General features: G+C 34.3%; 1 protein-coding gene across 1 annotated transcript in view; it reads right to left on the reverse strand.

Moving 5' to 3' along the window:
• Positions 1-8,715: 8,715 nt before the first annotated feature.
• Positions 8,716-16,193, reverse strand: part of ITFG1 (T-cell immunomodulatory protein) — a 46,158-nt gene continuing 38,680 nt past the window's right edge. Inside the window, exons 13-14 of the mRNA XM_051212118.1 lie at positions 14,701-14,783; positions 8,716-11,489 (exon numbers count right to left, since the gene is read on the reverse strand). Coding sequence (XP_051072257.1) covers positions 11,306-11,489; positions 14,701-14,783 — 267 coding nt within the window. The 3' untranslated portion in view covers positions 8,716-11,305. The remainder of the gene's footprint in view (positions 11,490-14,700; positions 14,784-16,193) is intronic.

Here is a 16,193-nt window from a genome sequence, read left to right on the forward strand (position 1 = left end):
TTAATCTATTTTCATGAGTTCTAATCACTATTTCAATGTTCCAGAACTTTCCCTCTCAAACTTTATTTATTTATTCGAATCAAACATTTTATGAGCTCATTAACTCTATCTGAATCTTCACTACATCATCATACACATGTATTGATCCTTAATCACACTCTTATGTATAAATATGTCAATATCTGTAATAATGTTGAATTTGAAATAATTTAGGTTGTAAGCAGCTGATGAGAACCTAACGAAATAAAATGAATTCATATTATTCTGCACCAATCTTTGTTCTTGCTCTATTTAAGAATTAATTAATTAGTTCCAATCAATTCTTTTATAAACATTCAAATAATTTGTATTGACTGATATTAGTTAATTACACTTTTTCAATGTTACACTAATCATAGTTCAATAAAACATATCGAATAAAATGATAGTTGATTAGTACTGATACTACTACTACTACTACTACATTGTAAAATGCTGTATCCCTTCATATCACATTATAAACAACTACTAAATCAATATAAGCTATAAAAAGATATGAACGAATTCAACTTATGAATTATCTTGAAGTTATGTAGGAGTAAGTTAGGTATTTTGTTATGGTGACAAATTATCAAAGTAACAAATATATAGATTAAACAATTGACCTGATACATAAAGAAATTTGATAACTTTTGTAATAAGGAATGTTTTTAAAAAAGAGTTTGTACATCATTAATACGATCTATGATTATTTATATCGTGTTATGTAATAAAGCTAAATAATGGTAGCTTCAGTTTTATGTATACATATTATTGGATACTATAAATATGACTGCTATTGAATTTGATTTACAGAAATAATATCATCATTTTAAAGTTTAATTTAGATTAATAGATAAAATAATTATTTAAAACCTCTAAGTTTGTTTCTTAAGAATTGAATTATAGATTAGTTGTCCTTCAAGAAAAAATGTCGTTCCATGTTATGAGTACCTGGGAAATAACAACCGCTTCTTATCTCTAACAGCATCCAGGATCATTTTGTTCACGATAAAATCTTCCCCTCACCTAATAATTCTCCTAACCCAATGATAGGACAACAAGCTTCCTTAGCTAGGACACTAGGGTCTCACATCATTGATATATACTACGACTGCGAAGTGCGCATGCAGAATCCAAGTACGGTCTTTCGTTTGACCTTAATCTGTCAATATAAAAAACCGACGCGATCCACCCTTTGTGTATCTGGAGACCATACTAATACTTGGTGTGACCTCGTTGGTGTAAGTATATAAGATTGTTTTAAGTTTTCTGACTTGAAAATTGTTTAGGTAGTACATTTTTCACATGTATTACAGCAATGAAAGGCATCAACCGGAAACTTTTAATTCTTTTTAAGTTGACATCCTGTTGATGTATGAACGGTGCATTTAAGGTCAATTCCTGCCTCATAATGAATTGATTATAACCATTTAGAGAAAATAAAACAGAAGTGTAAAGTAACAAGATAGGTAGGCTTGCTTAGTGGATACAATAGTATAAATGACTAAGCATTTAAAGTCCCTATAATCTCACCTGTGGAATAAGATACACTTACAGGTACAATAAAATTCAGTGCAGTTTCAGAGAAGTAAGCATCGATGCGGCGAACAAAGGATAGTAGTGATTTTATCTCAGGAATAGATTGTGGTAGAATTATTTCAGACTCTGGAAGATTTACTAGTAAAGTAATTCATATCGAGAGATTATTTAGAATGTATTTTTTTCACTAATGATAAGAAGTTGCGGTCGCTGTAACTGGGATTTTCTGTACATTTAATTGCGTCACTGTGTGTAAAGGATTGTTTACTAAGTATTTGGAAGAAAAAGACTAGGTCTAGTCTGACCCACTTCTTCCATAAAGGGCCCAGTTCAAGTTTATTACATCTGGACTTATAATTTAAGGTACAATCAGTTCCAAGAATACAAAGTGTAAATTGTCTCCCTTTTTACTCGTACACTAAGGATAAACATGCAGTATTGCTGGAGTGGTCGAACACACACTTTATGCAACAAAATACATATCTCGTTATAGAGGTTATGAATTATGTAACCCGTAAGACGTTGGGACTTGGGGATCTGTTTCGAGACCTGTTTTGTGAAGAACAAATTGTAGGAGTACCTAAGTCCACTAATGTATGTGATTTAAATAACACCTTACCATTTATGGTAAGATCTAAGTTGAGTGATGCATTACTGAAACACATTTAGCTGTGTTATGATCTAGCTGCCACGTTGAGCACTATTGGGCTACCTTGTTGAGTTCGATGCTGATTCAATTTTTTTTATATTGTTAATACACTACTCTAAGATCATCTGCATATAGAAAGGGCTTACCCACGTCAAAACAATCGCAAATATTATTGGTATAAACTAAAAAGGCAAAGGGATTAAGACTACTGTATATTACACCACTTTTGACCGAACAGCATTTGACAAGGAAGACTTAAGTTTGACTATTTGGTGTCAGTGGCTGAGGAAAAAGTTGAACCAAGCAAGCAGAAGGTTTTCGACTCCACGAGACGCGAGTTCGCCTATAAGAAGCTAGGTGGTAGCAATGTCAAAAGCTTTAGAAATGTGAAAGTACAGCAGTAAGACTAAATATCCTCGCTTATGTTGAGTAAGGACTAAATTAATGAAGTCAAAGTGGCATGTCCATGTTGAGAACCGATGATAAATTTTCCAGTGAATAAATGGTTGGAGAGTTCTTCACCAACAATTTTTCCATACTCCTAGATATAACTCAAGTAATATTTATGGGCCGATAATTGCTCATGTCAGTTTTATCTCAAGATTTGTAACGTGGTATACGGTTTTTCAATAGAAAGAATAAGTACGTTTATCCAGATAGAGAGAAAATAGCTTTAGAAGAAGTGGGATATTTGGACCACCATATTTGTGCCGAACGATGAAATACTATCTACTCCATGACCGCTTGAAACCTTAATGAAGTTTATAGCTATTATAGATATTATTGAGTTACTAGTCACATACATGACTTTTGAAATTGTCATTTAGAAACCCACTATTGTTCGCAAAAATACCACAGAAAAGGTTTGCAATGGTTTTGAGTCGTTTATAGAAAATCCATTATGCATGGTTGAGTAACATTTTGAGTTATTGTAACGTGTTTAATGAGAAGGAGAATTAAGTTTTGTACTTTTGAGCTAGTATTAAATGCTAACAGCTTTTAACCAGTGCTTTTATTGAATTCGGTTAGAAATTGTTATTTGTGCAACTGCTGTGAAATCGTTTGACCTAAAATAACGATTCTATAGGCGTCTTAATTCTTTACGATATTTAGCTGGTAAAAATAATTCGTTAGGATTTAAGAGGTACGTAAGAATCTAAACAAGAGTTAGTTATTAGATAGAATGTGTCGATGATATCCACCAGACTATTACTTGAGAAGAATGTATTCTAGTCTAAGAATCCTACCAGGGAGTGCAGGAGGTCCTGGTCAACATACCTATAGTCTCTATATAGACAGGATTTTCGTATGGGTTGGCTATGAGAGGGACTGACAGGGAGAGAGGTCATTCACATTGTCCGAACTATTAGGGGCTCTGTATATACATCCCAGGAGTAAACTATGATTCAGGGTGTTGACTGATATCAAAACCGATTCAGATAAACTACTCATAATACTGTCTTCAACTTTATTAGTTGTTAGGGAATCCAAAGCATATGTAAAACAACCAACCCCACGTTTAGTTTCTCTGTTACAACGATAGAGTCAATAGTTCCGGATATTTAATTCTGAGTCAAACATTGTGAGAAAGCGCCATGTTTCAGTGACAAGTATGTAGAAAGATTTGGCTGATAAAGCCCAGGTTCTTAATGCCGAAATTTTATTTAGAAGTGAACGTGCATCGATAAGCAATAAGTTTAAAAAGGAAGTATGGAGTGTAAAAATACAGAGAACGTCTTTATCGGTATTATGTATTTTAGAGGTGACTGGATTGTCGTTTCCCAAGCAACCAATAAAGGCGAAAAAAGGAGACGAAAGCGTAAATAAAGGGGAAATGTCGCTTTTTCCACCTCACATCGTGTATTTGGGGGATATTTGTCGGCAATCATACGTAACGTACCGCGTTTGAATATGCCGCAACCCGTACTGGTTTTTTCATAAACGCCGACGAAATAAGGCACCGCTTAATAAAAAAACAAAACTATTGTCATAAGCACAAGTAACAAAATACGGACACAGGGATTTGGCTGACACGCATATACACTGACTTCGTTTTTTGTTTAGCTAAAGTGTTCCAACATGCTTGGTAGCCATCACAAATAACTAACGTGATGCAGGTGAGTGGCGTGCTCTCCATTTTTCATGTTCATTATAACTAATTACCTTGTTAGTCCAATACTATTAGTTCGAATAAAGTCAGAGAGAACTCGTAGACGTAGGGCCACTATTAACTTGTCAAGTGTCCTTGGCTGCCATAGATCGAATTATAACAGACTCTGGAATAAGATACGTACAGCTTTCATGAAAATACATAACTTGCCTTTGTTTAGTCAGTTTGCTAATGAAGGCACAGTCAAAGGTAACTAACTTTAGCAGTGGTGTATGTTTAATTGATAGCAGTCGACAGAGAAATTAATTGTAATGAGAATCCTTCAACTGTTACACCATTTATTAGCTACAGCAGTCAAAGGATTCTAGATAATAATGGTATGTATATGAAGTGAATACGTTAATATATTTCTTATAGGATGTAATGACGTAAATTTATGCTCTCAAAAGTCCGTGAATCGTAAACAGCAGATCAACAATGTATTGATGGAATTAATTACAAGCAGCTTTCTCAGCATCACTGATGCTGATCGAATTCTGAATGATTTCCGAGACCTGGTTCCGGAATTACCAAGGAGAATCAGAAGTGTCCTGAGAACATGCACAAGTGTCCGACCAAAGTTCATCAGCAGTGGGGTTGACTATAATCTCGGATTGAAAACAAATCTGCTTAGACATGTTGAACTTTGGTTGACTACTTTCGATTTTGATACTCATACTAATTATTATGGGTGGTTGAACGTATGGGATATGGCTTGAACAAACTGTAGTGTTAGCGGGGACCAGGTATTTCTGAAGGCTAAATAACTCTTTACTTTGATAGGGTAGACTTATCTGCTGAAATGAACTTGGCGGATAGTGAGAATAGGCACCCAACTGTTGGGGTTGAGTTAATGGTGTGTAACCTAGCAGTTCATTTTGTCTATCGAGAAAAGTTCTTTCTTGCAAATACAGTATATACAGTATGAAGTGTATTCTTGATGGACACTCATATGAATCGTTGACGGTAATCAGACGACAAAAAGTTGCGATACTCACAGTAGTAGATGACGCTTATCACTAGTAAGAACCAAAAATCATACTAAATTTGTCTATGAATATCTGTCCTATTATTTAAAGAATTAATTGAAGCTAAAAAACAAAGCTGATCATTCAATTATAGTTGTGCATTTTCATGCATTCATTGTATTATTCGCGTTATTACATTTAAAATTATGAATAAACTAAATGTCATAATTTACTAAATTATGTATGTACCATCTCATGATATTATTTTCTGTCTTAATTTGACAGATTTTGTTATGTTTCAACTTAATAAACTAATAGTTGAACGAAGCGTTTTTCATACAAATACTTTTACGGTGTGCGTGTTATGTTTCAGATATTAAAGTACATTGGAAAAACCAGTAATAGACAATAATGATTGTAATATTTTGTAGCTAATAATATTTATCAAACTGTGACAATGGCTCATGTTAAATAATGAATATTATAAATAATATGAACAGTCTTACATACTGCTTGATGAAATTACTAATAACTCCAGACTTCAAGTTATAAATTACTGATCTTCTGCACTTTCATTGTAGTATTTGTGTGCAGTTAGCACTCCATGCTATTGGAAAACATTGGGTTTAATTAATTCCCAAAAAATGAAACAGACTACAACAGCAATGGATTGAGGTACTGGGTAATATTTTACTGATTTCTAATAGTGATCTGCAGTAGATGCTACGTTGATCAAAGTGGGAAGACAATGAAGAATATCCAGCACACCATATCCGAACCAATTGTCAAGTTATAAGTTTTGTGGTATATAAACAAATTAGTGGTGAGTTTATGGAGGTTATGAGTTTCGTTATACAGTTTATATTTGCAGTTGTCTACTTGTAATTATAAAGTTTCTCGCTTGTATTTTACATATGTTAACCAGTAAAAACAACTAAATCAGTTCTCATTTTTCACCTTCAACTCTAAAGCCAAATCACTTCTGTCAGTAATGTTACTTACCACAGGCACATCGTTTGTCAAATCGGAGCACTACTGTCAGTTGTGTTCAGTTAATATGATTTTAAATGCAACAAATTAGTATCAGATGAGATCTAGGGGAATCATAACACGGTGTGTTAACACTCAAGCTGCATGTCTACAGCTAATGGATAGATTTTTCAAATAGTTAAGTCGGGCATTTTACATTGGTCTGTCGCAACGTAGAATCTGCTACACATGCGTGTTGGTTATAGTGGCACCACTCCATCTGAAAAGCGGTATGAAATTGTCAGAGCGAATCCCAGAATGGTAGAAGTAAGAACAGTAATAATTGTAACAGAAAAAAGTAGAGATTGAAGATATGACTCAAGAAAATAGGAATTAGTGAAATAAAATCATAAAGAATTAGGAAGCTAAGAATGTGAGGGAAGTCAAAGAATGAATGCACTTTCAACATTGCAAATGATTATGATTTATGTCATACAATCCTCAACCACTGGTTATGATAATCACGCGGACCACAACCGGGTAGTTTACGTCAGTGTACATGTCTCAGTCCTATTGTCAGTGACTTGATGGACCGATGTTATATGTTGTTTTGGTTGCCCTTAGTTTTCTTCCAACCTACTCCTACACCGGACGAAATCGCCAGTTGAGAAATACGGTTAGGGATACTTAACGAATCCCACCCACAAATGGAAACTCACTATCTTATCAGTCGATTTGCCATTCCTACGTAGTACGCTATTTCTAAGCCAGGCATTGCTTACATGGTGGTCCCAAAATACACGAACAATGCTTCAAATACACCTATAGATCAAATACTAGTAATTTATGAATATCCTTTATTCCTAATGGCCGTGATTAACCCCCATAAGATAGGACGGAGCTAACTGGTGAGCAGTAAACTCGCCTTTTGGTTGAAAGACAAATATCTCTCCTATACCATATGTTGCAAGTTGGCAAAAGCCAATCTAGCCTTCTGAGTCTGTGACGAGATTTCATTAGCCACCAGAGCGTCAGTACTGTGAGACTCCTAAGATAAGTGAAGCGTTCAACTACTTCCCTCCCTATCATTAATTCAGGTACTAACAAAAGCTAATCCTGAAGCAGCATTTTGTATTTGAAGGGATATAATTGCATCCTAAACATGCTTCCATTGTTTCTTAAGGCGGTCAGAAGACTGTATTTTGTCAGCGTCTTTACCAAATAGAACTATATCATCAAAAATTGAATCACACAATGAAAGTGTTGTCTTTATAACCATGTCTATGACAAAGGTAAACAAGAATGGGGAAGGTGGGCAGCCCTAATGAACATCACTTGAATTAACAAATTCCGATGAAAGTTCACCATAAGCTCTGACTCGACTAGTAGTGATAGAGTAGAAAGCTTGCACAAGATTAATGTACTACCTTGGTACGTCTTCCAATGATAGACACCACTACGGAAGCTTACGATTAATAGGGTCGAACGCCGCCTTAAGGTCAAGGGATACAACTATTGTTGGATGTCGAAAAACATGTCTATGTTTCAGAACCTGACCAAGGGTGAGCGTTAGATCTATGTATCAACGTTCAGATTTGAAACCAAAGTAGTTCTTTTTATTTGCTCTTCATGAGCTCTAGTTATATTTCAAAGTCTTATTGAGGCTAATATTTTAGACACTATACCAGTTAAACTGATTCCTCTATGATTGTAAAACGAGGATTTTTGTCCTTTCTTATGGCCAGGGGCGACCAGAGATCGAGACCAGTCAGATGAGATAATGTCCGATTCCCAGATTTTAGCTAAGCTTACAGTTAGTCTAACTGCTCAAACTGAACTACCATCCCTAAAATTCTCAGAGTTAGTTCACCAGGCCCTGTTGCTCTCCCTAGCTTTAGATTGCTTATAACCTTCCAACTTTGCTGAGAGTTGGAGGACTTACATCAATTTACCATTCAGTTTACTTGGAGGTTGTTGAAAACTGAAAGCCAGTTAAACTGTTCCCTAGTGTTCTGACCATCGGTCCAATCTTCTGGACTGAAAGTGAATAATAGTCCCACCTTTTTCCGAGACGGTTTCACTAACAACCGGATTTCCAATACCTGTTTTCCTGATAAGTCTGAACAATTATCTAGTGTTACCAATTGCCGCTGCCTCTTTCATCGCCACTGCTTTCGTTACCCACTATTGCTCACGATAATTGCGTAGGCTTTTTACCAGCTAACCTTCAGGCTGCCTCGACTCCTCATTGTGTTCAGAACCAGGCGGGATGCGTTTCTGGGCATCTAGCAGATCAGTAAACGTCGTTGACGTCTCTTAACTTCTTGATTTAAATACTACTGATTTCCACGGATTTATGGATATCATCTCCACTTTCATGGTTGGCTAACTCCATCTCTGGTTGCTCATGAAGCATATTCCTGACTTTTCTTATCACAAAGTTAAACTTAAAGAGGTTTCTAGCTGTTTTTTCTACGTACTGAGACCTAGATGAACACGTGCTCGTACCACAGCATGATCTGAGTTCTAAACATGTGCTCCGAAACGAGTGGCAATCTTCTCTCTAGCCTCTTCAACGATGGGTGATGAAAATCGGGTCTATTTTGATTCCACCGTTGAATCGAGTGTGGGAGTCGCCATGTCAAATGATGTTTTTCCTTATTGATGCTTGTTAGAAACAGATGATTATTTGAGCATAGTTGCAGATTCTATTTGTTGAGCCACGAAATCGCAAGAACCTCCTTTGTGCCTTTCGGTGTGGTTTAGTCTACCTATGTAGGGATTAAAATCAACCACAACCACTACATCACCACAGCAGTTAGCTTTTTGAAGCGGGTTAGAAAACGTCCTATAAAGTTCGTCTTTGACTTCATCCGGGTTCTAACCAGTGATAGCGCAAGCAGTAACAACGAAGAGGAAAAGCTGTGTCCCTAACTTTTCGAGTTCTTTTCGTCTCGTTTAGTCGAACAGCACTTAAGCGACTGTCTATCGTAATACAGTCTAGGAGAGCCTGTCCTACCTTTAAAATTAATGTTTTACACACAACAATAAGGTCACACGAAGTATTAGTGGGGTCTCCAGATACACAAAGGGCGGATCAGGTCGGTTCTTTATATTTACAGGCCGAGGTTAAATGAGAGACTAATTGGATCCTGTATGTGCAATTTGGAGTCGCAGCATATATTGATGGTGAGAGATCCTAGTGTACTAAGGAAGCCTACTGTCTTATCTGATACAGGGTTCGGATATCAAACGCTCCAACACAGAGATCAAGAATAATGTTTCGTGAATTGAATCATTAAAATTGGTGGCACAAGGTGATAAATATTTGTAAGAAGGGTTAGTCATGTGGATAGGATAATTGTTAAGAGCTGAGGGAGAAATTTTATCGTGAACAAGATGATCTCTGATGCCGCTAGGGGTAAGAGGGGAGTTCTGACTTCCCAGTCGACCACAACGTGGAAAGATATCTCTTTTTGAAGAAAGTGAAAAGAGAAGTGGTTTAGCAGTGACATCGGATACCAAGAGACAACTGTTTGAGAGCGGTCACAAATACGGCCTTTTCGTAGGAATTTATTGATGTGTTAGCTTCGCATTTTAAAAGATGTTACTACCTGAAACGGGAATCCGTGGAGTAAGGTGAAATGTGAAATCTTTTGGGTCGACCTTTTCTAACTATTTTTTCTGTTGTAAGTGCTATATCTAGAGCTTACATTCTTGATATGCTGCGTATAACTTGAGCACTTGAAAGCTAGAACCCTTCCATGTCGCAAATGAGACAAGTGAAAGGAATATTATTCCAGACCGTCAAATTATGGTACAAAAACTTTCAGATATTTATAGTTTTTAACAAAAAAGAAATCATCATTATAGCTATTCAATCCGCACACAGGGGGTTATTAGCATTGTCCAATCGGGAAGCTACACGCAGAGATTCTAGAATATTCTCCCGAAAGGTGATTGGATGGAATATCTTCGGCTCTTTCTGAGCTTCTTACAGCTTCCTCGAGTTCGCCCGTGGATCGTTCTCATCGTAAGAAGGCAGCATTACTAGAAATGCTAGTTGTTCGTAGGAAACACCTTACTGTTGTCACACTCTTCTACAACCAACAGTACGAATTTCCTCTCGGACCTGCCTGGCATGGTATTACCTAAAGAGACATGTGTTCCAGCCAATACAACTATGTTGAGTCATTACGACAGGCAAGCTCAACCACCACTTCAAGGTAGCAGTTATGGTAAAGGCCAGAATAACCCCATATCTATTAGCAATTTCAAGGACGTAAAATAACGAAGAAGCAAGAACACTACTTACCTACAATGTTATAGAAGTTATTTTTTTTATCATTACTATAATTCTTTCGAAACGTCAAAAAGTGAGTCTTTGATAAAGATAAAACAACAATAAAACTAAATAAAAATTCGTTAGTACTGAAAATACGTGATAAAACGTGAAAATTTATTCAAGCAATCTGTGAGTGTTTTCATTGACAAGTAAACATGAATAAAAAACAAGTAGATGATCGAAGTGGATCAAACATAAATAAATTTGATTTTCAGAACTCAGAAATATATATATATATATATATATAACATCGTAGAGATTTGTGTAAACGGAATGCAGGACACATATCAAATATCTTAAAACCATGGTGAAAAATATGTACGGAGATAAAAAAAAAGGTTATTAGGTAAACATTTGTGACAGAAAAAAATTAGAAAAGAAAAACATGGATCACAGTTACTTTGTTAGACAATAGACAATAAGTAACGTACACTCCACTTGATCAATTCTGCCTCTCTCCCATACAGTCACAGACATATAAATATTCCAAGCAAACAGAGATACAGTGGGTAGGTATAAAGAGATTGGATAAACATAAATTGATATGAATAGGAAACACACTATTCAAAATGTATATTTTTGTTACCATCAGTTTTGATTTTCACTCTTACATACGCATCATACACACACATGTACGGACGCTCTTTCCATATTTTTTTTGTTTTTCACATTGCATCAAAATGAAAACGTTGAGATTCTTTTTGTTTTTCTAAACGATCTTCACGAAATTCAAACCATTGAAGAATACCAATAATAATTATGAGTAGGATACAAATACATAGTAGTGTTATAGCTATATATAGTACTTTCATATTATATAATGGTTGGAGAAACAATTTCATAGTCCATCTAAAAATATAGCAGTAGAAAAAAAAGGATAAAATAAAAATCATATAAGTATGTGCATAAATATTTTAATTAACACAACTGTGTTACATAGAGAAGTGTTAGGTAGATACCAGGGAAAGAGACTAGTAAAATTAAGGGAAACAATTCTCAAAGGAGTTACAGTTTGTATCTCTTTTTCTAAACGAATTTATCAAATAATTGGTTAATGAAATCTTCATATTATTCTAATTGTGAGCTTTCGTTAGACGTGTTAAACGTTGTGATAGTGTAGTAAATGCTACTTACGCTGACAGATATAAGTAGTAGTAGAAATCAGAAGTGGAATACCAGAGAATAGAAGACTGAATTGAAGAGAACAGGCAAGGAGACAAATAAAAATGTTAATAACAACAAAATTGAAGGAATCGTGATGCATGTGAAAAATAAATGAAGGAAGATGTGAAAACAATGTAATTAATGTATAATTTTCATATTTTACTAAGCCACTGTGTAATATTGCATTAAATAGATAAATTGGTTTACTCCACATGACTTTTCGTTCACTAAAATAGCACCCATTCGTCAATAAATTATAGTTATCAGAAGGGTTTTTTGCGGATATTAGAGTAATTTCAACCATTGAAATTATTGTTAATTAACTAAACATGTGTTAGTCAATTTCCTGTTACAAAAGTCCTATATATGTCGTACAGTTGTGTATGACTATTGAGATTTATCGTTTGTTGTGACCTTACATTTTATCCATATATTCAAAATGTATTTTTTCATTCTAAATAACAATTTAAGGTAGCTGATCGTTTTTTCTGGTACTCTGATTAAGTGTAATGAATAAGGGGAGGGGTGAATTTCTTGGGGTGCTATTGATTGTTAGCGTATATATAGATAATGGTGTGAATGAGGTTTGCGGTATTTGCTTAGAGGAAGATCCACAACAGAAAGTAATATTAATTCTATATTGGCCAGCGAATTATTTGAAACCAATAGAGGGGGATGGATGGAGAGATGTACTTAGTTTAGAACAGCTTAACAGTGTAATTTATCATGTTTCGTGGTAGGAACGGTATTCTTCTTTCTCTAATCACTGAGTCATAATCCCACATAGTTTAATAGTTTCAACCCCAAAAGTTTTCAACACAGACGAAAAAACGTCCATTACTTCATAACTTTTAGTGGTTCTGTATATAGTATCAGCTGGCGATGAGAAGAGACTTTAATTATGTACTAGATTTGAGCAAAAACTCATTATGAAACGACAGTATGAATATTATGGGATATATATGACCAGTTTGGGAAACAATTGAGGATAATCATTGCACGGAATTAACCTGTATAAAAGTTACTAACTATAGGATAATGCTCATATTATTTTTAACTTGAATCATGTTACTTTAAAAACTATCATTCGGTAATACAATTTACTTTCTAAGCGACAAAAGGAATAAAAAGACTTTCTTGATGATTAAACGGCAAAATAAATGTGTTTACAGTAAAACCTTCACGGAAGGCGGCTTGCTTGAATATCTGGGCTACCTGTTCCTGCCATCTATATATTTCTATAAGTTATCTGTTTCCTCGTTTGTCTTAACAGGTCACTATGTCAACTGACTGAATAACCTGTTCAGGTGCGTTTGTGAAAAGCTTACAACCTTCCACTGTACAAGTTACAAAAACGTACAATCAGAGACATCGTGATGGCTGGCAATATACATTGAAAAGAATGAATACTATTCAGATGTCAACTACTAATATCTAACTGGCGATCACTCAATATTTATCGTTAATATCGATCAAGAAATAAAAAACGGAAACTCGTTGAGGTACTTTGTGCTGAGAATTCTATATTGTACCAAAAATATAATATTGAATAAAGCTAACAATAAATAAATAAATAACCAGCTAGGGAGTGTTCATATTTATGTCCCTATTATTAGAAAAAATAATTAACCAATATCTTTCTTCATACAAATCTGACGACTTTTGTAGTCTTGAGGTTATCGATGAGTACTGAACTCTACCAAGAAACATACTTGTCAAAGGTGAATATATAACCACATTTACTGACCAAGAAAATAAAACTCGAAGCTCTTAAAGAGTCAATAACTTCTGTGCCAAAAAATATGCTCTAGATGAACATCAATTTCAAGGGTGAAATGGCTGTAAACATCTTAGAATAGAGAATCTCAAACTCATTCGAAAGAAATTCATTCGCACAAAGTTTCTAACCGATCTAACCTCATCAAGAGCTTAAAGGACAAGCTATCACATCTAATCATATAAATGTATATTTATCAAATAACTTTTACCTTGGAATGTAAATATATTGGTAATTTAATATGCGTTCTATCCAAGATGGTAAAAGAAAATAACTCATCATGGTTGCAAAACAGATGGCAATAAGTTCATAAGAAGCTCAAAAGTTGGTCACCTTGTAAATATTGATCGTTCGATCAAAACAGACTTGTCTAAGTCATATACACAGTGAACAGAAAGCTATCAACGGCAATAAACATTCCTTATCATTTCCATTGTTAAAGCTTCTGCAACAAACACATTTAGGGAAACTAGGCCTATACACACAAAAAAGGAACTAACTGAATCTATTCTACAATAATTGTAACCTTTCGTTTCCTAAGGTCATCACCCTTACTCCCTCTCTCCTAATTCTCTTGATCTTTTCACAACTACCGTCATTAACTGACTTTCTTTTTTAATGTTTTTCTGCCTCTCTGGTTAAATTGAACTTCCATTTCAAAATCTATACCATCTTATTACTCAATTACCCATGAATATTCATGTATATCCACAATTTATTTTTATAACTACATTTTCAATCTCTTCATAAGGATAAAAATTTCTTATGGATTCCACTGCTAGCCACTATCCATCTTTTCTTATAATGCTTGTACATTAAGACAATATCGAGGCATACGCACAGTATGCACATATGCCAATAAGAGACTGATTAATTTCAGTCCTAAAACATCAATAGGAAGATTCAAGTAAAACAATACCAAAATGTCTTATGGTTTATATTTTGCATCTCTATCCGCCACTTTTGTATTCATTAAACAATTGTCATTATCAATAAACATATCATAGGTTACTATTGTGAAAAATAACAGTATATACATATTTTTACAATTGTACAGAAATAAGATTAAATCATTTACAGAAAAAGATAGAAAATTGTCTTATTTTATAAACAACTTACGCAGAAGGATTATCTAATGGATATGGATTGATAACAATTTGAGCTTTTGGAACAATAAACGATAGTAAACGTGATCGAATAAGCTAAGAAAGTGTAATAGAATGAAAACTTATTATGATTATTCATAATAATATATTTGAATAATACACAAGTGGCGTTTCATTCAACCAAATGAACATAGTTACAAACTTAAATTATTCACCTAGAAAGATTATGATTAGTATATACTGATATATCCTTTGAAAGTGTTCAATATACCAACAACAATGAAAATATAAGAAGTTATGCGTCAATCCAGTATTTTAAAAAAAGAGATTTGATTTTGTAAAGAATATAAACTATGTATTATATTTAAAATAAAATAATACATACTACTATACCAATGAACAGGATAAGTTACATAACCAATATTATGAATAGGGTTTTATATATAACAGTTAGTTAATTTAAAGAGGATTTATTTCGTAAAGGGTAGGTGCACTAATTCTTTGTCTTTTCTTAAATTCTAGTTCTTCAAACTACTTCGTACGTTTTTCTATTCCATGAATCCATACTTTCTTTTCAAGTCGTTAATTTTATGCCTAATCTTTTCTACTGCCACCAACATTATTACTACTTATACTGTTCTGGTATATCTATTTGCTATTAAGGTGTGAAAACTTTCACCGATGCACGTATGTACCACATTCTGTGTTGCGTATGACTGATTGACCGAATAACTTGTAAGACCATACATTACTTCCTATTTCCATTGATAAGTTAGTTGTGAAAGGATGTTTACGAAGAATTATTTAATGAACGTATTGGACTTCACTACAGCCACCATTCATCAACTTTGCTCAAAAATGCCTATAACTGATGGTAATACACTCTCCTTCCAGTCTTTGCACAAAAACAGACGGCTGCGCAATATCGAGAGTTGGTAAACTATATAAACTACTGAATATCAGCTCAGTAGTCTGAAGGTTAGGCGCTCACTCAAAAACTTGAGGGTTCTAGGTGCACACTGTCAGGTAGTCTTGTAGTAGGATGCAGCAGCTGTCTAGTGTTTCCTGGTTTTTAATGGTTGTTTAACTAAGATCAGTCCACGAAGCTAACCATATAAAACAGAAAAGTATGACACATGATTAAACTGTCAAGGCAAACAATATTTCTCATTAATTTAATTAAAGAAATTGACCAAGTTTGTTTTTTTGGTGGATTTTGCTTACCAAGAACACATTATATACTATGCTTCAGATCAAATTTTGATGTGATAGTTATAAATATTTTTCTACCATACTAACCAAATTAGGTAGAATAGAATTTGGAGCTACAGTGAAGTAACTGAAAGTTCGTTGTATTAATTGTTCAAAATTACTACAGCTAATTTGCTAAAAACATTTTTATTTAACATTTATAAATCAAACATTAAGAAAATATTTGAAATACAAAAATTATTAAATAGTTGAGTAATAATACCAGCCTTAAATAAGTAGCCACATTTTGCATTA

The sequence above is a fragment of the Schistosoma haematobium genome, chromosome ZW (assembly GCF_000699445.3).
Source record: "Schistosoma haematobium chromosome ZW, whole genome shotgun sequence".
In the NCBI taxonomy this organism is placed as follows: domain Eukaryota; kingdom Metazoa; phylum Platyhelminthes; class Trematoda; order Strigeidida; family Schistosomatidae; genus Schistosoma; species Schistosoma haematobium.